This window comes from Phalacrocorax aristotelis, chromosome 6, assembly GCF_949628215.1.
Source record: "Phalacrocorax aristotelis chromosome 6, bGulAri2.1, whole genome shotgun sequence".
Lineage (NCBI taxonomy): Eukaryota > Metazoa > Chordata > Aves > Suliformes > Phalacrocoracidae > Phalacrocorax > Phalacrocorax aristotelis.
In genome coordinates, this window is record NC_134281.1 from 35,331,623 (window position 1) to 35,354,781 (window position 23,159).

Consider the following 23,159-nt stretch of genomic DNA (forward strand, 5'->3'; position numbering starts at 1 on the left):
CCCTGGCTGAAGGGGTGTGAGCCAGAGTCCTGATGTCCCCCTGCTCCTTGTGGAAACACTTGACAAGGTGGGGACTGGCACAGTTGTCTTCGACCCCATCCACCCTCCTATCCTGCTTCTGCTTTGCTTTGTTGCTTCCTTCTGCTCTTGCCTTCACCAGCTCTTGTGTCTGCTAGATCTGCCTGCACCTAACCCCTAGCTGAGCATCTTCCAGGCACAAGCTCTTGCTCTCCTCCAGGGCTTATCACGGCTGCTGAGCAAGGTCCATTGCTTCTTTCTGTCCCAGTCCCCTTGAGTGCTGCTAAGGAGTGAGGTGTGGGTGAGACCCCAGGGGCTGGTACGAGGTGTGCTATGCACCCTCCACCACAGGAGAAGGCTGGATGCTGCAAGGAGCTAGAGAGTCCTAGTGGGAAGAAAGGCCATGTTTCTGTGTCCCCCAGCAGTGGCCTGGTGTCCAGGGGAGCCCCTGCACCAGCCACAGATGGGGCGGAGTGGGAGCATGGGCTGTTCGGGACTCGAGTGCTCCTGTCTTCTGGCCACCAATATTTCCATATGGCCTGTCTTACACTGCTGTGGGTGCAGCTGTGTGCCAGCCCCTCTTCAGGGGACCCTGACATCCCACTGCCAGCTCACAGCAGTTGGAGATGAAAGCATGAGGTGGGAGGCTGGTCCTGCCAGGAGGGAGAAGTGGGGATGGCAACATGCACAGGCCATGGCGCAGGCAGGGTAGGGATGGGTGGGTGAGCTGAGAGAGGGATTTTCATGTGGGCAGACAGATCATGGAGGAGAGGGGATGGCAGGAGCTCAGCCATACACGCAGGGCAGATGAAGGGAGAGGCTGGGAGGAGCACCAGCAGGCAGGAGGTCTCATCCAGGCTGGGCTGCCTCAGAAAGAAGGCAGGGCTGAGCCATCTCCCCAGGCCATAGCTCCTGCTGTCCCTGCTGCACATGCTCAGTCCAGGCAGTACCCTGCAAGGAGCTGTTGGGACCAGCTGCGGGCTTGGGCTCCTGCCTGGTACTTTACCCGCAGGGGATGGTGGCAGGTGCCCCATAGGCTGAGAGGGTGCTGCCAGAGCCGGATGGGACCCTGCCAGCATTCTGCCACACTGTAGGGGTACCGGTGTAAATGATCCTCCTAACTCAGTGCTGTCTCCAAGATGCCTCTCTAGCCTCTCACTTTTGTTATGGACCTTGACTGGGGATTTATAGCTATATTTTTTGTCCTTTCTTTTCCTACAACTGTTATGTTACTAACTGTTGACTCAATCTATCTGGGAAACTGATCTGTCAATGTAAGTGCACTTAACCCTTGGGTGTTGTCATTAGTTGACTGGCTTTTGCTAAATAAATCTTTCTATTTCTCAAGGCTTTCTGTTGTCTTTTCCTTCTCGCTGACTCTCTCTCTCACTGTACTTCTCTCCCTCTCCATGCTGGGAGCCAGCACCAACGGTGGCATCTCTTGGCCTTGCACAGACCCCCTCCAACCTAAGCATCGTCCCCTGCAGGACCCTTGCTTGCAGTGCCATCTGTGGGCTGCCTGTGAGAGTGAGGTGCCCCGAATGTTGCTGGGGGTAGAGGGGTTTCAGCCTTCCCCTTCAGCCACTGCACAGCACAGGCTCATCTCAGGGCTGGCCTGACAGCTCAAGGGTGCTGGGGAGTTCCCAGCATCTGTAGAGCACTGCATGGAGATGCAGAGATACTAAGCAGCATTTTCAGGGCCTCTGGAGATTTTTTGGCTTCTGGAGAAGGAAAAGTTGGTAAGAGTCTCTCTTAAAGGATGGCAGAAGTGTTGTGTAGGCAAGAGCAGCGGGCAGATGAGGGCAGTTGCTTCTAAAACTATTTATTCTGCTGCTGGCAGGAGTGATGGAGCAGTGCCCTCCTGTGGTGGCTGCCTGGCTGGCAGGGCTACACAGGCACCCTGGGAGCTGCAGCCTCCTGCTCCTTATGCTCCTTCTCCCACAGGCCCTTGAGCCTGCGGTAGTACCCCTTGCAGCTGTAGCCCTCTTGGGAGCCGTGCTGGGTGTGGGTCTTGACTGACCACAGTGTTGGGAAGACACAGCAGCATGGCATGCACGGGTAGCTGTACTGGGGCACCGGCTGCCACTGGGAAGCAGTGAGGATGCCCTGGACAGTGATGCTGGCTCTGCCGCTGGCCAACCTGTCCCTCTCAGGGAGCTGGAGCTTGTCTGAGGAGCAGACAATCTCCAAGAGGTCACTGGGCTCCTCAGTCTCCCAGGTGCTGGTGGCCAAGCTGGAGGGGCTGCCCAGGTGCTGCTGGGCAGCTCCTTTGGTGCCCATGAAGTACCTGTAGGGTGAGAACCAGGGCCAGTAGATGGTACAGGTGTGGGCAGGGAGCTTGCTGCCCAGCAGGGCTGTGGGGCTGCAGGCTGCAGAGAAAAGGGTCTGCAGTGAGTCGGAGGTCCCTGCAAGAGCCTGGCCCCCCACAGGGTAGGGAGCGGTGCTGGGGACCCTTTCTCTCTTTCTCCATGGGATGCAGAGGTGGCTGGCTCTGTTCTAGTACATCCCCCCAGCATGGAAGGTACCACCCTCCCACTATGGGGTGCAGGGGTAGAGGCGGGCGTGGGATGCTGGCGGGCACCCAGGCACTAGCACAGCACAGGGCTCACCCAGCAGTCCACTGGAGCTGTCCCACAGAGAGCTGCACTGGTATGGGGGCAGCAATGGGGAAGCTGAGCTGGCACTCACGGGGGCAGCACCCACAGCTTTGGTGATTCCTGCTGGTAATATATGGGGGAGAGACCGGTGTAGCTCAGAATTGGGGTGTGACTGCAGAACCCCCACAGGTCCCCAGAAAGCACCCAATGCCATGGGCATTCCTGGTCCCCTTTTCCCACTGCACAGGAGGATATGCCCAGCTAAACCCCTCCACAGCCTGCCTGCCCGCAGGCCCTCACTGTGCCGCGGGAGGTTTAGCGGTGCCGTGGCCATGCCCAGGGAGTGCAAAGTGCAAGGGGAGCCTTCCCCACAGGCAGTGCCAGCTGCCTGCACCCTCTGCCTGGCCACAGCTGGCAGGTGACAGGCTGGCAGGGCCCCAGGGGCATAAGGCCTCCAAGCTTCTTGTCCTAGTGCCATGGGTCACAGCCCTGATGGAAATGGTGGGCAGGACAAAACTCTCAGTCACACTCAAGTAGCCGGCATGTGGCTCCTGTGCCATGGTATCCATGTCATCGTCAGCTGATGTCAAAAAGGGCTGATGTTGCATGTGTGTACAGTGCACAGCAGGATGCTCCTGGGCAGCGGGCACAGCCCCCGGGGTCTTTGGGGATTTTGGCCAGTGCAAGGGAACAGCCAGCCTGGGCTGGAGAGGGAGGCTTGGTGGGGTTAGCAGTGCAGAACCTAGGCTGTGGGGGCCCCCAGAGAACCCCTGCTGTTTCACAGGTGCCTGACTGATAAGGGCCCCATCTAAGTCCCATCTCTGTGGGCAGCATGGCAGATCTGGGCAGAGGGTTGGCAGTGTACCTCACCCAGAGGTGTGGAAGGGACAGGCCCACTGTCCCCTTGCCATTCCCTTGGTAAATCTTATCTCTCTCTTTCTTTCCACAATCTGCTTCCCAAGTCGCTCGGTGTCAGGTAAGTGACGCTCGCCGTGTGTTGGCTGTGCCAGCGTGGAGGCCTGGGCTTGCTGCTCCCACATCTCACCCATGCTGTCCCCAGTGCATGCACTGCCCTGCACACCCCTGGCATGGCCCAGCTCCCACAGCTTCTGCAGAGCTGCAGGAGGAGCCTCCCTGTACCCCAAACTGCATCTCCCATGCTGCTGTGTTGGGAGCTGGTGGGCAGCTCTGGGATGTGCCATCCCTGCCAGGGTCCTCCCTCCAGCCCAGCTCACATCCCCTCTCTATTCTCTTTCCCCCGCCAGTGGACCAGAGCATGTTTGAGAATGCCAGTGCCAGCACAGCACCCACCCTGCGGCCACAGCATGTCCCCACCACAGCAGGTGCCCCGCTGCAGCCCTCCCGACCCGCTGGCAGCCAGCACCTCCGCAACCTGAGCAAGGCTGTGGGGGCCAAGGTGAACGACCTCCTGCGCCGCAAGGAGCCGGCCGGCCTCCCCAGTGTCGGGGTGATGGAGGTGAATGCCAGCGCCGGGGCCATGCTGGGTACAGGACAGCCAGCCAGCGAGGATGGGTGAGTGTCCCTGAAGCGGGACTGTTGGGACAGGGTGGAGGGTCCCCAGCGTGAGGCTGCGTGTCACTGCTCCTCTGTGCTTGCAGGGCTGTGGGGCTGGACACCTTCCCTCGGCTGGAACCCCCGCCCCCTGTCGCCAAGAAGCGGACGCCACGTGCCCTGAAGACCCCGCAGGACATGCTAATTGCGCCGCACCCAGCAGGGACTAGCCCAAGGACCAGCACCGAGGAGCCTCCCGAGCTGCCTGCAGCCCACCCCAACCCCCCAGAGGAGTGGCCGAGGATGAGGGACCCATCCCCTCCAGAATGCCCTGGGTTCCCCAGCATGACCGGTACCCCAGAGCTGAGTGGGGACCAGCCCACCTCTGCCCTCCCTGTGCCTGACCTCATCCATAAGGGCAGCCTGGAGGGCCACTGGCGAGCAGGAGAGGTGACCACTGAGACCTCACCCTGCACAGAGAAGGCCTCCCGGAGACCAGCATTGGAGCATGAGCTGCCGGGGAGTGCAGGGCTGACAGAGCCATGTGCCCCTGGCCGGGAGGTGGAGGGGCCTCATCCTGACCTGCTGTCCTTCGAGTAGCAGCAGGGGAGCCATGACGGGGCACCGTGGGGGCTGGCTCTCCCAAACATGTCTCACACTGCCACTTGTCATTTTTGGGGTCATTATTTTGGAGTGGGGGGAGCCCCAGCGTGGCAGAAGCCATTGCTTGCCCCAGCATGGGGTGTGGGGAGCCATGACACCCCATTTCTCCCCAGATTCCCAGGAGTGGCACAGCCTGTCCTGCCACAGCTTCTGCAGCTCCATCCTTGGCCTGTTCACTCGTCATTGCAAAGCTCCCATCCTGTCTGCAGCCAGGGCCACGCTGAGCTGGGGACTGAGGGTGGTCTTACTCAGCAGCTTCGGTCCTTGTGTGGGGGTGTAAGAATGCCAGCCTGCCCCCCCTGCCACTGTCAGCTCTGCTGGGGCAAGTGTCCCCCATGATTCCCCACGTCTGGGCTGGCTGTCCTGGCACGGAGCACGTCCGAGCTTACATCGTGTGCTTGCTGAGATACCTTGTCCCGTGTGCCAGCGGGTTCACCCAGCACTGGGATGGCAGACATCCCCAAGGCCTTCTCTAGGTGTCAGCCCCTTGGTGTTAGTCCTCCCAGTGCCATCTCTCTTTGCACCAGAGCCCCAGCCACAGAAGACCCACTCATGGCGCAGGCTGTGGTGGGGCACAGGGCTGGATGCCTGAGGCCACACATTTGCTGGCCAGTGTGCTCTGGTGGGGAGTCGAGCTCCCTCTGAGAGACTTCCCTTCACCTTCTGCTTGTTTCCTGGTCTCGCACAAGCCACCATGGACCAGACTGACCTGCCCAGGCAGGCAGCCCACTCCATGAGTGCCAGCGCCTCTGTTCTTTATTTCCTGGAATGGTGACGTTTTTGTGAGACCGGGAGACAAGCAGCCACGTGCTCCTCTGATACTGCTCTATGATTGTTTCCCTATGAATTACAGGAGAGGTTAAGCAGCCTGTAGACCTTTGGGCGGGTGCAAGAAAGTAGCCACAAGATGTCACTTTGCTTAGAGCTTTTATGTGCATCCTCACCACGAAGGTGGTTTTGAGAGGAAAGGCTCCAAAGACCAGTTTTGGGCTGGAGGAGGCTAGGGGCTCATGGATGGGGCACCTTTGTTCCCAGCTCCTCTTGGCCAGACAGGGCAGTTGGGCTGGAGAAATGTCTTCCACCGCATTGTGGACCTGCTGATGGAAGGAGGCCATGGGCCTGAGAGATCCCTTTGCCCCTGTAGCAGCCACCATGCCTCCTTACCCATTGGCACGGCGGGTGCTGTAGCAGTGCCAGGGCTTTGCTGTGCTTGGCCCCCGGGTGGCCCTGCTCGAGAGCGAAGGAGATGCCAGAGCTGTGTGGAACCTGTGGTCAGCTGGCAGTCGGTGCTGAGGTATAACGCACCCTGTGTAAAATGTGATTATACTGTGCATGGCCGATGCCACCCCACAAACAGAAATCTATATGAGTATGTATATGCGTATGCTGCATAGACCTAAACTGCATTGTATATGTTGATGGAAACTAGGGTTTATAGCCCTTCTTTGAGGAACCAGCATCTTCCAACCCTGCTGATCACAAGGGAACCTCACTGCTGGTCCGGTCCCTATATTTATGTTGTCTACAGTGTGTGTGTGTAGTTTGGGACAAAAGATGCAGATTGCACAATAAATGTTTGAGTTTTTTTTTACCCACTGACACGTAGCAGGCCCTTGATGGGAGGGGACCGTCTGCACCAGCGTGGCAAAGCCCTGAAGCCCCTTGATGAGGCCGGGGACCTGCTGGATGCTCTTGCATGGGGTCTGCAGAGCAGAGTGAGGCAGCAGCCCTGTGCAGCTGAGGGGTGCTGGGGAGGCCGCCCTCCAGCGCCAGACTTGCTGGGGTGATCTGCGGTGTTAAAGCAGGTATCCCCCAAAAGCACTGCTGGAGGCCTGACGCCGGCAAAGGGCCCCCCAGGCCGGCAGCCGGGCCCAGTGGCACGGCCACGGGGGGCTGAGGGACGCTCGGGAGTTTGGCGGTGTCCGGGACTGAGGGGGGTGACATGGCTGCCCCGCTGTGCTCAGCACTGAGGGGCCGGGACCCCCCCGTCGGTGCCCGGGCTGAGGGGACGTGACTCACGCGAGGCCCGCCCAGCGCCGCGGGAGGGGAGTGGCCGCCGGGCGGTGCTGCCGCCGCCCCGCCCCGTTTCCGGTGTCATGGCGGCCGGAGCGCGGCGGGGGGCGAGGCCGGTAGCGGGGCCGATCGCGCGGCGGCGGCGGCGGGGCAGCGGCGGGGGGGTGATGTGAGGCGGGGACGGCGCCATGTCGGGGTGTGTGTGGGGCGCGGCGCCGCCGCTGCTGCTGGAGGCGCTGGGCCGGCTGTGGGAGGTGCAGGCGCCGCTGGGCAGCGGCTCCTCGGCCTCCGTCTACCGGGTGCGCTGCTGTGGGGATCCGCGGGCCCCCCCCGGTGCCGTTAAGGAGTTCGTGCCGCCCCCGCCGCGGCCTGGCCCCGCGCGCCGCCCCGGCGCCCGCCCGCCCGCTGCCGACTGCGCCGAGTACGGCTTCCGCAAGGAGCGCGCCGCGCTCGAGCAGCTCCGCGGGCACCGCAACATCGGTAACGGCACCCCCGGTGACCCCCACCGCCTCTAATCCCCCGCAGGCACCCCTCATCCCGGGGATACCACCCCCCTTCCCCCCCCCCCCCCCCCAAAAAAAAAAAAAAAAAAGACAGTCTCCCCAGGGCAAACTGCTGTCTCCAAACCGGGAGGGGAACCCCCGACCCCTTTGGGAATCCGGGTTCCCTCGCTCCCGAACTGGCCCCCACAGGCAGGGCTAGCGGCTCCCAGACCGACGTGCCCCTCGGGTTGGCAGCCCTGGGTGGGCAGGTTTGAAGCCCCTGGGCCCAGAGACCCCAAAGCAGCACCCCTGCAGTGTGTGCTCCCTGGTACCCGCGTGGGGCAGGTCCTGACCCCACCCCATCCCTGGGCTGGGGGCCCGCAGGTCACCTCCCCGGGCTGGGCAGAGCAGGTTGCCCCAGGCAGGGGAGTCCTAAGTCCTGTGTTAGGCAGGGCTGCCTGAGCAGCTCTGGCAAGAGCTGTGCTGCCCAGAGGGCCTGCCCACCAGCCTGCCTGGCTCTGGCAGGAGCCCCTGGACTCTCTGCGTGGGTGGGAGTGGGCTTGGGAAGTGAGGAAGCCTGCCTGTTGGAGGCGGCTGCTGGAAGCCCCCAGGTTCTCTCAGTGCTGGTTTTTTTTTTTTGTCTGTGAGAAATGCTTTTTAATGCTGTAATACACCTAGACACATACAAGAGGAGGTTGCAGATGTCCCAAAAAGAGTGGTACTACCTCCATTTTACCCACTAGGATCTGCTTATCCATGTTCTAGAGACTGTCCTGAGCAGGAGTGCCCAGCCCTGTTGCTTTAGTGGGGCCTGGCGGGGCGTCGTGAGACCAGCCTGTCTGCCAAAGCCCAGAGGGGTGACATGGCTGCTTTTCCCCTGCTGCTTCCCTCTGAAGTTTGGTTCTCCATCTCTCTGAACATCATGCTCTGTAGGACAGATGAGCTGCCTCCTGCAGCTTTTGTGGTCTTCTGGGCAGTAGTGGAGAGCGGTGGAGCCTGATGACTCTGTAATTGCTAGTTACCAATACCTGTCAATGCGTCTCACCATAGTGACGCTGTACGGCGTGTTCACCAACCACTACTCTGCGAATGGCCCGTCTCGCTGTCTCCTGCTGGAGCTGCTGGACATCAGCGTGTCAGAGCTGCTGCTGCACTCCAGCAACCAGGGCTGCTCCATGTGGATGATCCAGCACTGCGCCCGAGATGTTCTTGAAGCCCTGGCATTTCTGCACCACAAGGGCTACGTGCACGCAGACCTCAAGCCACGCAACATCCTGTGGAGCGCAGAGGAGGAGTGCTTTAAGCTCATTGACTTTGGACTTAGCTTCAAAGAGGGGAATCAGGTTTGGAACGTGCTGCTCTCAGAGCAGTTGGCTCTGTGTTGTGTGGGTCTGTGATGCTTTTGGCTCATGAGTGTAAGACTCAACGTGACCTGATCAGAGTACTAGCTGAGCTGATGCTGAGGGTTTCCTGGAAAAGGCTAAAATGTTGTCTGGCCACAGAAATAGAAGCTTGTGTTCCCATTCTCCTTGAATGTCTCTGGTTTCTGTTGATATCTTAGCCTTTGTGCTACACATGACAACGAATTCCAAAGTTAATGATGCACTGAAAAAAGTGGTGTCTCAGCTTCCTGGAAAGTATGCTACTTTTTATGTGGTCAGACGACTGGGAGCACCCAAATCTGTAGAATTTCCTTTTATCATTCCTTATCGTATGTGGTCATAATCCAGGCTTCACCATCAGCCTCCCTAGTCAGTATTGTTATCTCTGGCAGTGTCCTTGTGCTTGTCTTTACATTCATCTTATCTTCAGCAGTTTTCCTTTTTCAGTAAGCTTGGATGTTTCTTTCCCATGTCATTGAGTTGACGAAAGCCCATGCTCTGGCTGGCTGTGAGTAGGTAGTCTCTGTTCTTTACTGACACCAACAGATCTCTGCCTGATCTGCTCTGCTTTTCCTGTTTGCTGGACTTTCGCTCCCTCTTCATGCTGTCACTTTTTTGTTTTGGTAATACTGGCTTTTGTAAGTTTGTTCTTGCCCTTTTTATTCTCTCACATGGCCTCTGATGAAAGGAGAGAACCTCAAGATGTTCTGCTTTTGGCTTGATAGGGTTTCCTTTGACCCCTGCTTCTCTCAGAAGCAGCCTGTGAGGGGTACTGGTAAAGATTTTTCATCAGGTAGCCTCTTCACAAATTTGCATTTCATCACGGGGTGATGGGCAGTAAGTCTGGTAAATGAGCTATGACTTTTCTGTGCAGACATTGTCCTGGCTTGCCCCTGTTCCATGCACTCATTTAGAGGTTTTAAGTTCGTGTACTTTTTTACTGGTTTACCTGGTACTGATGGTAGAGCCCACTGATCTGCGAATATCACAGGATTTTGTGGGTGACCTGTCTCTGAATTCTTGGTACAGGAGCTGTTTTAAATGTTTGTACTTCTTAACTGCTCCATGTTGTTTTCAGTTCTCCCATGTTCTTGGCTGAACACTGGTTTGGCTGCTAATCTGTTGCTGTCTATCAGCAAAAAACATTCCCCTGGTATCCTGTGTCTAATGCAGATATTTATTTTTTTAAATTCAGGTCTGTGTTTTGCTGCTTGCTCTGTGAGTTGCCTCATAATAGTTCATTAGGTGTTTTATTTGCTTCTGTGGTTCCTTCCAATCTGCTTTCTTCGGGCTGAGTTTCCTTTGCCCATTCTCAGAAATATGCTGGCTATGCAGGTGTACCTTCTGACCCTGTTTTGAATGTGCACCGGGTATCAGCTTCCCTTCACCCCCCACCCCCTCCTGCCTTGGGCAGCAGCGTATGTTCATGCTTATCTGAGTCAAGACTACACTACTTTTATTTGTGACAACTCTGCCGAGCTTGCCCTTGCATAACTTTTCCTGCTGTTACTGTTTAACAGAGAATGGCTGTGCATAGAGCAAGGTCTCAGCCACTTACATCTCTCAAAATGCTTTAGATGGTAGGAGTGAAATTCCATCTCGCAATTTTTGCTGGTGGCATTGACCACAAGTTTTCTCTATCTCTAAATGTTGTTTGGTGGGACTGCTAAACTGCTGCTTTTGCCATGCTAGAGGTTCTGCTCTTTGCTGATAGAGGGAGGGACATTGATGAGCAATTTGTGTATCTTTTTTTAAGTTCATAAAACACTTTTGAGCTCTGTTGCCTGAAAACGTCTTTTGTCAACTTTATTTTCAGTCAGAGAACCAGATAATTTTGGTTTGAGTATATTCCCCTGGTAAGAATTCCCAGTCCTGTGCTTTATCCAGGAAGTAGAGTTACATATTCTGTCATTCCTTGAGTCACATCAGTGTGTCTAAATTGAGCCGTCCCGTGTTAAAAAGGCACAGCATGCAGTTTGTCTTTGGACACTTACAAGACTTGGCTAGACAAAGCCACAACTGACTGATCAGGTATTGGTTGAGAGAAGGAGGCTGGACTGGAGACCTTCAGAGCAGCCCCTCCAGACAGCACTTGTGTGATTCTGTAATTTCCTGATTTCTTTTAAGCAGGAAGTGCATGGACATTTTATTTTACTCTTGCCAGTCATGGCAGCTGGGCAGGTACTGATTGCTGCAGCACTTCTGGCTGCAAGGGAGGGAAGGAAGAGGTGTGTGGGAGGCACTTTTGATAATTTCCTTGTCTAAGCAGTAGGTGCCTGCTTCATTGTTTTAACGTTTTGCTCCAGAGAGCATCAGTACTTGAATAATGGCAGCTGTTACTGATCCTCAGTGTTCAGACTGGGCTGTTTGTGCTCTCGTAGCTGACGTGGGAACATGTTATGGGTGTTCGACCCTTATCCTGAAACTTCTAGCATCTTCTGCGATTATGAGAGGTTAATGGGCCAGTCAGCAGTGACATCCAGCCTCTTCTTCCCAGCAGTGGTGTCTTCCAGAGAGATCAGGTGTTAGTGGGATGCCTGCTGTCTTGCTAGGAGATGTTTTCTTTTCCAGACAGTCTTGTTTTTTTCCTCATGAACACAGCAGTATAGGGAGTTGAACGGCCTGCCTAACATGACTGGCTGTGCAATACTTTCTGTCAATTTAACAATAGTATTTTAGTGACCCATTTGGAAGGGCCTCTGTGAATTGATTTAAGGATAGAACTGAATATTCAAAGTTAACTTTGTGTGTGTTTGATCTTCCATAGGATGTGAAATATATTCAAACAGACGGGTATCGGGCTCCAGAGGCAGAACTGCAGAACTGCCTGGCACAGGCAGGGCTCCAGAGTGAGACAGAGTGTACCTCTGCTGTGGATCTGTGGAGTCTGGGAATTGTTTTACTGGAAATGTTCTCAGGAATGAAACTGAAACATACAGTCCAATCTCAGGAATGGAAGGTGAGTGAGAGCTGCTTCAGGCAATCGTGCTTGCACCGAACGAGTCATCCTGCTTCTTGTTGTAACCTGGATTTGTGAGGCAGTGCCTGGCAACTAGAGACTGTTTCCAGGATGTTTCTCTAATCCTATTGCCTTGAGAATTAAGGTTCCAGACCCTTAAAGACCTGCCTGCCCTGTGGGACTGGCGTGTCTGAATGCTGCCTGTGTTCAGGTTACTGAAAGCTGAGGGCTCCAGGAGTCTATGTTTGGAGCCTGTGTCTTGCCAAGATCTGGGAGGTGAGTTGCACTGTCTATAGCGTGGCACAGAAGGCAGAATGAAATGGATGGCTGATGGCTGCCAGCTAGTTCAGCAGCACAATGACAGAGGAATTATTTGCTGATTTTAGTCTAGCATTAGCTCTAATGTGGGGATCTTCTCGTAAGTCTGTATCCTGAGAAAACAAGAGGAGGGCTCTGTGTTGTGAGCCTGGAGCCTGCCTCTGTCCTGCATTAAATAATTTTGTTTTGTGTTCCCCTTCCTAGTAAGAGTATCTTTTCGGCATCATAATGTCCACAGTAACGGTAACAGAAAATTTGCTTGCGCATGGAAATTTCCAGCTTTCACACAGGCAAATGGGAAAAACTATATCTGACATGGGCATGCTGGCTTAACATGTGAGGCTGGAGCACTGGGGATCTCTGACAAAATGCCACGGTACCAGAGCCCTCTGCATCCAGTCCAGAAAATGATGGGTTATTGCAAGCTTTGCATTGGTCTTTTCTTTCTGCCCAAAGCACTCTTTCTTTCTCTTTCCAGACAAACAGTTCTGCCATCATTGATCGCATATTTGCCAGTGAAGGGGTGGTAAATTCAGCCATTCCAGCTTATCACCTCAGAGACCTTATCAAAAGGTATCTTACCATATTTACTAACTGTTCCTTAAAGATGTGCTCTGTAAAGTCTCATGCCTTGCTCTTGGTAACTTAGAGCCCACACTGAATGTTTTTTTATTTTTCTTTTAAAAAAAAAATTCCCTGCTAGTAACTAGCGCAAGCATTAGCAGAGATGCTTCAGCTTCTCTGATTTTGGCGCAGTTTGGAGTAAGCACATGAAGAATATCAGTCATTATGTTCATCATTTGCTGTTTCAGTGCTTTGCACTTCCTGCCAGTGAGGTTTTATTTGGAGAAAACCGGAGACTTTGCTGCTTTAGGGGAGTGTTGTCAGAAATGAGAGAGGGTCAGACAGTGCTGCTTCTCTGCTACTGTCAAGATTCAGATGCACTTGTGCAACTGTCTACTGAAAGGTCTGCTGAGGGGATTGTTTATGCTGTCCTCTGACTCTGCTCTTGAGGCTACAGAGTGAATGAGGACACAGCTTGGCAGAAATAGCATCAGGAGCCACTGGTAAAGCCAAGCGGGAGATGTTCTCAGACAAGCCCTCAGCTATTAGCTGCTTTGAATCCCGTTTGCGGAAAGGTGTGGGAGCTCCTTGGAATGTGATTGCTTTCGTGAGGCTGCATGTGTGCCTGAGATGTGGGCTGAATAGCCTGGGGAGGTGGAGCTGGAACATGCCATCTTCCTTGTGAACTTGTAAGTGGGCAACTTCCATCATTTGGTGCTGAGAGACATCCAGAAGGAAAGCCTACTGTACCATGTACCCAAAATGCTTTCATGGGATCCTTCTGGTGTGCTTCAGCTGTCAGTTGGAAGACGTGCTTCTAACTCTTCTCCTTGTACCGTAAGCACCCCAAAGATAAGGTATTCCTCTGTAGTGGCTTCCATCCTGAGTTGAATTTGTCGATGCAGGAATGTCACATGAAAGAGCATAAGGGTGTCTTCTCTTCCAGCATGCTTCATTGTGACCAAGGAAAACGAGCCTCCGCTGAGAAGGCTTTATGCAGCCCATTCTTCAGCATTCCCTTTGGTAAGCTGTGCACATCTCCCTGCTCGTGGCTTTCTCAGCATGTACTGGAAGCAGCACAGAGTGCAGTTAAATTGTGTAGTTTCTGGTTCTGGCCTCGTTGCTGCTCCTTTGCAGTGCTCACCAGCCCTCTGCGGTACCGCAGCAGGCAGGTCAGAGCGATGCCTGTGCTCTCAGTGCTGCCCTGCCCCTCTAGCCCTGCAGGCTGTTGCTTTTCCCTGGTTGGACTCCCGGTAAATTCTGACAAAGAGTGTCTTGGCAGCAGCGTTCATCTGAGGGGACAGAAATAACTAACATACCTAATATTGTGACCGTTAAGGTGCTTTTGAAGGGTGCAGTGCTGTTTATGGTGAGTGGATGGCTCTTCTTATGCCAAGAGTTCCCCAGTTCTAAAGCCAGGAATGTGAGTGACTATGGCAGTGGCTGGTGGTAACATCTGCTGCTGCCTCCTCTGCACAGGTTGAATAATCCCAGTGTGTTCTCGTTGGGGCGAGCTTATTTTTGCAGTGACTGGCCTGCCTCTTCTGGTGCATGTGTGGCAGGTCACAGACAGATGTCACTGTCACTTTGATCTGGCACTTTCTCTTCAATTTAATAAAATGGTGATGTTTACCCAGGACCCCCCCACGTGGGTTGCAGGCTGTCAGCGAAAGATGGGCTGAAACCACCCTGTTCAGGCTTGTATCCCTCCCTGTTTTCTGTTCCAAAAGCAACACAATAGTATTCTCCAGAGCTTGTCGGCTTTCAGGAACACCAAAAGCTTTGCGTCCAGCTTTTCTGCAGCATAAAGTAATGCTTCAGGCATCCAGCTTCTGGCTGGGCTAGCATTTTCCCTTGAATCTCAGCCCTGCTTTTCTTAAGCCGATTGGATTACCTTGCAGTGAAGGTTAAGTAATGCCTCTTGAGGTCCCATCAAGATACTGGTGTTTCTGTCTGTTAGGCAAAGGTAACAAACTTGTTCCTGTTTTCAAACTTCTCATGCATCTCAGAAACTGGGACTGTTGTAATCAAAGCCACCTTCCGTGGAAGGAGCTGAATGTTGCAGCTAGTGTAGCTTTAGAGCAGAGGGAATAGTGTATTGGCAGTGCTTTCTGGTCTAGTTTTAAACACACAGACCTCTAACTGTACCTAGGAAGGTGCTTCTGTGGTTAGTGGTAGAAGTTTATAAAACAGCTTCAATTTTTCTTAGTTGCTGCTTCTCTTCTTTGCCAAACTTGTACATAAGCTTGTCTGCACAAAGAAGCATTTACTGTTGCTTTCCTGGGAAGCCAAAACATGATCTGTCATTGCCTTTCACTTGGACATGGTGGTTCTGTTTCAAGCAGAGACAGCTGAGAATGACTTTCCTTGGCATTTACAGCCAAGTTTTGACTTTCCAGTTCATCAGCTTCTTTTCTGAGTTGCTTGCAGGCTGCAGCCCTCTGTTGTCATTGTGGTTGGTATCACTTGGCACTTTGAAGAAGAGCAGAGGGGCTGGGCAGAAAGTACCTCCTAGGGCAGAGAGTATTGCAAGATACACATTTGTCACTTGGTTACAGGAAGACCAGGTAGCTCTGAGTCATAGGGGTTGGTTTGTCTCCCTCTCTGAAAAAAGACATGTGAAACGAAGGACAGACTTACTTGAATAAAAGGGCAGCGTATAAGACTGAGGCAACACTTAATTGTTCTTTCAGTCCCTGGTTCATCTGGTGTTGTCTCTTGATTGCCAACAATCCTGTGGAAGAACAGTCCCAGAGGTTTACATGGAGCTGGAACATGCCTGGTTATCTGAATGCAGCACCTTTCTTCAAAGGGCTGTCCCTGAACACTCTGGGCATTGTCTAGACTGATAAGGCCTTTCATCCTCTAAGCTTTTTGTAAGGACTCTTCCCTGTCAGACAGGAGGAGATTTATAGCATGTGTGCTTGCTTATCGTCTTCTCTTGCACTAGGAAATCAATGTCCTCTGTCTGTGCGTGGCAGAGACATCAGCTCCCTCATACGTATTGTATGCTTAGCTTGGAAAAGTATTTCCAAGGAAATAATAGCCTGCTATCTTTGCAAACGTAGTCAGAAAGCTCAGACTGGAAAACTGGAGCCATTCCCTCCCATTTCTCTCTCTCACTGTCAGGTGTGAGAACTATGAGGTACTGCTATTGCATTTGGCTACTGTAGCTGCCAATACAAATAAAAACATTAGCACTCTCCAAGTGCTGCAAGTTGGGCTCCCAGATCTTAAATTCATGACTGGACTGCCAGTGCCTTTCAGGAACATGAAATCAAGCTTTCGTCCCTGGAGAAGCGACACTGTCCCTGCTGCTTTGAGTTTCTAGAGGAATGGGTGTCCTCTTAGATGTGACTCTCGTAGTTTGTCCACCTTGACTCTTTCCTCCTTCCACAGTAGTTATTCATGCTACGCTGTTCCAGACCATCCTGGAACTGCCTGTTTTTAGTGCCCCATGGCAGCAAGTTTTGTTTCTGCTCCTGTAAAGTTGTTCACGGGATCACTGCTTACCTACCTTGTGGCCACCCTCTTGTGGCCATGCCTTATTCTATAGAACTGGATTGCTTAAGTAACTAATCCAGCGTTCCCCATTTCTGTTGCAAAATTGTGTGGTGGTCTTCAAACAGTGCATTGCAGTTGGATTTCGAAGTGGGGGCAGGAGTTATATGGTGTTTAGGGAAGAACGGAAGGATATCCTAGAGAGAGATGAGGCTTGTGTCTTAGTATAACTTAAGAATTGGAGCTACAGAAGCTGGCCAGCCTGTTTTCAGCTTGTCTGGTAGCAGTAACAGGAGAGGCAGGTTGCAGAGTAGTTCTTTCATCTTCTTGCATCTCCATATGTACGGGGCAGTTTGCTCAACTAGCATAACTCTTGAGGTCACATCAGATTCTGAATCTGAGGTAAGTAGACATAACTCTAGTCTTAATTTCTGCTAGCTTTGTAATCTTAAAAGCAATTTCAGGTGTTGGCATCAGTATAATTGCAGAGTACACTGAACCCTTTGGAAGAGTCTCTGTACAGGTGAAGATAAGTTGGAAACAGGAAGAATACAAGTTGTAAATGCAGGTAGTAGTGGAGAGAAGCAAAACTGTATTGCAAGTGCTTGTGTATGATTGTGCATATTGAGTCAACTTCCTGTTTTCTTGCTCATTTGGACTTAGATTTTCTTTTTTGTCTAACTCTGTGGGTATGAAACAGCTCCCCATATCGAAGATTTGGTGATGCTCCCCACGCCTGTGCTGAGGCTGCTAAATGTTCTAAGCGATGCTTCTCTGCAGTGCGAAGAAGAATATGAAGGTTGGTGCAAGCTGTGCAATTCCCATAAAGCAATGTCATCTTTCAGGCTTTTTGTTTAGCTTTGGGGATGTGAGAGCAAGCAAAAGAGCAACGAATAGGTGCAAGAACAGCAAATTAAGAGCTGCTCAGCTGAGATATGATACCAAGTGAGTCAACTGCCTCAACAGAGAATAGAATAAAAGATAGAGACAGAAAGCAGAGCTTGTAGTGAAGGATCCCAGCTTAAAAATATCCGGGGTTTATTCTGATTTTCTTTGGTTAATTGCTCACAGACCTCATAATGTGTGTTTGTGGCTCTGAGCTTCTGCTGGGCACACAGAACACTACTGCCCCATAGCAGAGATTCTCAGAAGTTTGCTGGTGAACTTATCCAAGATATCAGCAGAGAACTGAAATATCTCAGAGTTCTTAAACTATAGCAAAAACTATACATGGTAGGTGGCAAGGCATGGTGGAGGAATTTGCATTTCTGCTTGCTGTCAAATCCACGTGAGTAGCAAAAGCTGGAGAGCTCTGAGGATATGAGTTTATAAGGCTGGGTTCTCCTCACACAAAGAGGGGTTTGTAGCAGCTACTTTAGTCCCACTCCTCCAAGCACTGTAACCAATAGGAAAAAAAAAAAAGGCACTCACAAATCCCAAAAGTTTTAGCTACTGGCTGGAAGGCTGGGCTTTTTGTGCAAGGAAAAGTACTGTCCATGTGCTCTGAGCCCTGCTGCCGGGGATTCACTGCCTGCAGCTCTGCGTTCCTAGGCCTCAGTTCAGACACTTCATCTCCTTATGTGGCCATTAAGCAGTGTTGGCTTCTGCCATGGCCACCCCTTGATTGTTCATTCTAAATTGAGAGGAAAAGACTACCTGTTGACTGAATGTTCTTGATGTGTTCATCTGGCCTTCATTTGTTTTTTGGCTCATCCTAGTTTGCAAGGTGAAAGACAACCAACTCTTTCCTTTCTCAGATATCCTGGAAGACATACGGGAGGAGTGTCAGAAATATGGACCGGTGGTTTCCTTGCTCATTCCAAAGGAGAATCCTGGTAAAGGCCAAGTAAGTGAATGGAGGGAAGAGGCTGTGTGTTCCCACATATACTCCATGTGCTGCAGGACTGCTGCTCAGCTCCTGGAAATCTCCTGGCTAATGACAGTGCTAAAAGTAGCTGGTTACCTTGAAGGACAGCACAGGTTCCTTCCTGGTTATGTAAGGTTGCCTAACCTGGAGGTCCCCAAACAGCTTTAGCAGGGGAGCCAGGATATGGGAGGGAAGGGGAAAAGCAATGAGTGGCAGAGGAGACACTGAGGATGTAGAGCATCATCATACTTTCTCCCACTTCACCGAATATGCTGCCCTTAGAAATGAGGAGCAAGAGGTGAAATTCCAGTTCAGAGGTGCAGCTCCTTCCTTTTTACCTCACTGTTCTGGGCTTGACCAAGGATAGAGGGGAAAAATTAGTTCAGGAACTGTTTCCCTGTTTGCAGGGGTGGGAGGGGGCCGGTGGCATGCTGCACTGGATGTCCTACTTCTCCTCTCTCTCTTTCAGGTCTTTGTTGAATATGCAAATGCTGGTGATTCCAAAGCCGCCCAAAAAATGCTGACTGGAAAGATTTTTGATGGCAAGTTTGTTGTGGCTACGTTTTACCCACTGAGTGCCTATAAGAGAGGATACCTGTACCAAAACTTGCTGTAGGCAGTAGCAACAATCAGGAGAGCTGTCTTGCTCCTCTTCCTCACGTGTTTTACAGTTGAATGTACAAAAAGAGCTTCCTAGCCCTGCTTTTGAGTCATCTGGGAAGGAGAGATGCAAAGGACTTAACTGGGCTTTGAAACCTTTACTGCTGCTTTGTGATGTGCAGAGGAGGCTGGGATGGCTTTCAGCGTGTGCTTGTGTGTGTGTTGTGCTCGCTCGTTTACATTGCGTGTGTGGCTTTGCCCCAGCAGGTGCTCAGGTGGCAGGAGTGGTGACTCTGGGAGCCTGGGGGGCCGAGCAGATCTTGGTAAAGCACTTTTAAGAGATTTGAAATGAGACCATTTAAAGTCTTGCCTGTAGTATTTGACTGCTCTGGAGAGAGGATGTCTTTGTTAAATTTTCCTATAATGCATGTGCTCTTCTGCAGTGCAGAGGAGGAAGGCTTTCCTGCCTTTTATTGATATCTATGGTAAATAAAGAACCAGAAGCACCATCCTCTCTAAACTAGACCAGGAACACTTTTGAGTCTTCATATCACATGGAGCAGAGAAAGGCAGTGAAATCAGATCTGCTGAGCCTACAGTGTTACCCTGTCACTGCTTTGTGACCCAAGAAGAGCCAACCCTCTGACCTGGCCCAGATGGCATGCTGGGCTTTGGCAGTGCGGGTGACGCTGCCTGTGGTGAGCTAAACTTGCTTGTATGCTTGGGGTGGGCAGGGACTGATGGCAGATAGCTGTTGTCAGAGCAGTGCCAGCCTCAGACCCAACACAACCTGTAAGCACTTTGTAGCCTGAGGTGATGTGAAAACCATGTCGTGTGGAGTCATCTTACTAGCATATACCCTGTGCTGGCACTGATGCTCCCTAGCTCTGATGCCAAATCATCTGTAGTACGTAAGCGTCTTTAGGTGATATTTTAGGAAAGGAGTGCTATAGCACGCAGTATTCTTTGTGTCTCAGCAGGGCTCCTGCCCTGCGAGTTTTATAAGAAAGAACAAATATTTGTCTGTTGTAGGTCCCATGCTTGGCTTTTCTGTGTTGTGCATTTTGGTTTTGCTAATGCATTAGACTTGTAGATTAGAAGCACTGACACTTTTGGTCCTTCATAGGTTACACAAAGGGCCTGAGGCAATCTGAGATCCTGTACGGAAAGGGCTCGCTCAGTCATCAGACTTGACTGGCCAGGAGAAGGTCTTTCCCAGTGTCAGGGACAACCACATGCTTTTGGGGAAAAAAACCTGGGCGAGCAGCATCACTTCTCCCTCCGGAGCAAGCTCACTGCTCATGTGGCTGTAACGCACAGGCAGAAGCTCGCTAGTACAGCTGCTGGCATGAGGTACATGGTGGCTCTTTCCCAGGGGTGTGCGAACCCATACAGCCTCTCCCTGCAGGGGTGGGCACTTTGCTCCTGGTGAGCGCTGTGCGGAACAGCCCTACCTAGAAGGGGGACTGGCGTGTTCTGGCTTGCAGCTCTGGTACCAGCTTCAGGGAGGAGGAGAGCCCTCGTGAATTCTTTTCTCCAGGTGAAATTCTTGCAGACAGCTGCCTGAACAGTCTCTGTCCTTCCCTGGAATAATACCTGAATTACCTTGCAGTTTAGTTTTGTGTCTTGCAGATGCTGGACTTGCTGGAATCGTGCACTTAGAAGTTCCTCTTGATTTTTGCCCTGTGTGTACCATGTGTGATATGTCAGGAGATCTGATGTCTTAAGCCTTTCATGAGTCTGAGTTCCCCTCTGTGCTGGTGTACAGTCCTGTCTACTGTGGCCCTTTCCAAGCTCCCCCAGAAAAGGACCAATCTCTGAATTTTTCTCTTGCCTTGAGGTAGTAGGTTTTCCAGGAAAAAAAAAAAGCCCACAGTGAGTTTTAAGGTGTGATTTGCCGATGAGACTACTTCTGGGAATTATGCTATTTTGGTGTACATAGCTGTAAAGCAGCTTTGCGTAGATGGGGTGTTCGATTCATTGCTTTTAATTTAACTGTCCTTGCAGTGAAGCGCCTTTAGTGTCTGGGGAGAATTGGATGATAACTGGGTGGGGATTCTTCCTAAGTGAAGAGCAGTGTTTAAAGTACTCTTAAGTATTGGTAGGTATTGACTGACCTCAGCCCTGAGTTGTTCCTGTCCCTGGGGTGGGCTGAGGCAGGGGTAAAAGCACTTTGGCCCAGAAATTCACGTGCTGAATGCCATCTTGTCAGCAGCATTAAGCTGGCTGCCTGTGTGCCTGTCAGCTGGCAGAAGCAGACCCAAGAGCTCCCGCCCCGCTGAGTGCCAACCCATGTGGGGGCGCGGGGAGCTCTCCACGGTGCAGGGTGTGAGGTCTGTCACCTGCTGCGGCACCGGGACAGGGAGATGCCAGGGTGCAGGTGCAGAACGTAAACACATTTGAGTTCTCACATGCATTCATCTAGGACTGAGAGCTGCTCTGTTGTGTTTCAAGTATATCTCTCTCTCAGTCAGAATTGTGCTTTGGATTTGCAACTAAAGATAAAGAACTCTGCCAGGATTAATCTTTAGAGAGGAGCTGCAACCTGTTCCTGCAGCATGGTAGAGCTGCTCCACCAGTTTGGCTGGGGTTTTGTTCAGCTGCTTTAATAGGAGCTAAATAAATCTTCAAGACAAACTCCTGCCACCACGTTTTCTCTCTGGATGCTCATTGACCAGGCTTGAGCACTGAGCTGGTCAAAAACCCCAAAGCTGCTTTTTTTTTTTTTTTTTTTTCCCTCCTGGCAAGAATTGAAGATGCTGATCTCTGTCCTGTCACTGGATCCAGCCCCTGGCTTTCCTCTGCAGGCTGTGGGGTACAGGGAGGTTTAGAAACTCCTTGGAACAGAAGTATTCTATCATTATCCCTCACCCTCTGCCTTCAAAGCTTTTTTCTATCAAGTTGAAGCTCACTCTGGTGTCTCAGCGAGCTACTGGTGGCTTGGCATAAGTTTCAGCCCTGCTAAAAGCTGTGAGTTTCTTAACTCTAGATAGTATCTGAAGTGTGTGTATGGTAATTCAGTCCAAGGCATCTGTTGCGGTGTGTGCCTGGATGGGCCTGGCTTTCCTCATCTCCAAGTTACTGCCTGCTTGAGTTGCAGAAGCGTTGAGGCTTTCCACTTAGATGCTCGCTGTGTTTCTCAACCTGTGCTGCTGACACAGCTCCTTTCAAACAGCCCTCAGTGTAGCACTGACCTGCGCAGTCCTAGCTAGCTGACAGCTAGACATGAAAACCCACAGGCTGCCTTTGAGGAAGAGATCTGCTTTGGAGAGCAAAGGGATGAAAGAGGAAACCTCTAGAGACAGCCAGAGATGGCTGGAGCTGCTTCGATGGGATGCCAGGGCAGGCACCCGGCCCTCCTCCACAGGAGGAAGCAGTCCAGGGGGCTGCGTCCTATGGAGTGTGTGTGAGCGGGAAACGTGCTGGCACCCAGCAATTCCTTGGTGGTGTTTGTGTTTTGTAGTTGATCTGACATGAAATGTCACTGCCCATCAAAGAATAGCTGTCATTCCTCTGCCACTGCGGTCTGTGTGGGAGTAAGGAGGGAGAGAGAACATTCTTTACACTTCCACCTATCTATTATAGGTGCAAGGAGGATAACTGGTTTTTAAGTCACTGGCCAAAGCACAAGTCAGCTCCCATCTTAGTTCTGTTCCTGATTTTTATTCTCACTGGTCTCCAGCCCCCTAACAACCAAGCCTGAGCAGCACGTTGCGCCCGGGTTGTCTTTCCAGAGGGTTCAGTACGCTTCCTCTGCTGTGCCGGATCCTGTAACCACGTGCCTCCCTTTGGGTTCGATGTTGACTGTTGTATCCCATTGCGCACCATTGCTGAGCAGATCTGTGCTTGGTACAGATGATTAATAAATGATGCTTCAGTACGAAGCGGTTGTCCAGAATGCTTTTCTTGTGGGACTGTCGGTGAAATGCCTTGTAGCTGAGCAAGTTCTCTGTCACCCTGTGCCAGGGTGTCTGTCGGGGGGACACAGGGCTGTGACCCTGCCACGGTGACGCTGGCATCTTGCGCTTGACACCTGCAGCTGCGGGGACTCAGTCGCCCCTTGCTCAGCCCCACCAGCACGGCTGAAGATCCCGGTGGGAGTGCTGGGGTGGCCTTCGCCCGGCCACGGCCTGCCGTGTCGCCTCCTGGTCCCTCGGGGCTGTGCCTCCCGCCGCACCATCGCTCACTCACCGCGAACGGGCGCTTTCCACACCGTTCGGGCGTAATGTTTCCGAAGTGGGGCTCCTCCTTTGCAGCGCCCTCGCCTGCCCTTTTGTCGGGTGGTTTTTTTGGGTGGATCTGGGGGTTTTTCCCTGCGTGCCCCTCCCGTCTTCCTGCAGGAGGGGAGACGGAAGCGAGGGGCCCGCCCCCCTGCCGGGGGGGCTCCCGGGAAGGCCCGCCCTGGGACAGGCGGTGGCCGCAGCTTCACGCTTCACGCGTGGGCCGGGCGCAGGGAGAAGCAGCTGCGAGGGGTGGGGTTGTTACGGGAAAACCCGCCCGCTCGCCGCCCCGCGGGACGCGCCGCGGCCGGCCCTTCCCGGGAGCGGGGCGGAAGGGCCGCGCGCTGACGTGGCGGGCGTTGCCATGGCAGTCACCGCAGCGGCCTCTCCGATTGGCGGTGCGGCGGGGAGGGTGGGCTGCCCGCAGCCAGTCAGGGCGCGGGACGTGCCGCCGCCGCCGCCT

The 23,159-nt window shown here is 52.7% G+C and overlaps 3 protein-coding genes across 8 annotated transcripts in view; 2 read left to right on the forward strand and 1 right to left on the reverse strand.

Annotated features, from left to right (window-relative positions):
* Positions 1–6,386, forward strand: part of NOS1AP (nitric oxide synthase 1 adaptor protein) — a 47,884-nt gene extending 41,498 nt beyond the window's left edge. For all 6 annotated transcript variants that reach the window (XM_075097167.1, XM_075097163.1, XM_075097165.1 and 3 more), the window contains 2 exons: positions 3,881–4,148; positions 4,235–6,386. In XM_075097167.1, coding sequence (XP_074953268.1) covers positions 3,881–4,148; positions 4,235–4,727 — 761 coding nt within the window. In that variant the 3' untranslated portion in view covers positions 4,728–6,386. The remainder of the gene's footprint in view (positions 1–3,880; positions 4,149–4,234) is intronic.
* Positions 1,906–3,664, reverse strand: SPATA46 (spermatogenesis associated 46). Its single transcript, XM_075095395.1, has 3 exons — positions 3,661–3,664; positions 2,628–2,735; positions 1,906–2,387 (listed from the first exon to the last, which is right to left on the reverse strand). The coding sequence occupies exons 1-3, from the start codon at positions 3,662–3,664 to the stop codon at positions 1,906–1,908; spliced, it is 594 nt and encodes a 197-aa protein (XP_074951496.1).
* Positions 6,387–6,876: 490 nt separating the features above from the next.
* UHMK1 (U2AF homology motif kinase 1) lies at positions 6,877–22,360 on the forward strand. Its single transcript, XM_075097170.1, has 8 exons — positions 6,877–7,283; positions 8,336–8,628; positions 11,435–11,626; positions 12,423–12,517; positions 13,455–13,531; positions 16,710–16,808; positions 17,767–17,855; positions 18,346–22,360. Exons 1-8 carry the CDS (start codon positions 6,992–6,994, stop codon positions 18,490–18,492), a joined length of 1,284 nt encoding a protein of 427 aa, XP_074953271.1. The 5' UTR covers positions 6,877–6,991; the 3' UTR covers positions 18,493–22,360.
* The last annotated feature ends 799 nt before the right edge of the window (positions 22,361–23,159 follow it).

Bases quoted from the DNA above. Each gene is read 5' to 3' on its own strand.
- UHMK1 (XM_075097170.1), top strand. From the start codon at position 6,992: ATGTCGGGGTGTGTGTGGGGCGCGGCGCCGCCGCTGCTGCTGGAGGCG. The intron at 8,629-11,434 runs GTTTGGAACGTG...GATCTTCCATAG, and splicing joins GCTTCAAAGAGGGGAATCAG to GATGTGAAATATATTCAAAC. The intron at 16,809-17,766 runs GTTGGTGCAAGC...TTCCTTTCTCAG, and splicing joins GTGCGAAGAAGAATATGAAG to ATATCCTGGAAGACATACGG.
- SPATA46 (XM_075095395.1), bottom strand. The intron at 2,388-2,627 runs GTGAGCCCTGTG...TTTTCTCTGCAG, and splicing joins CAGCTCCAGTGGACTGCTGG to CCTGCAGCCCCACAGCCCTG.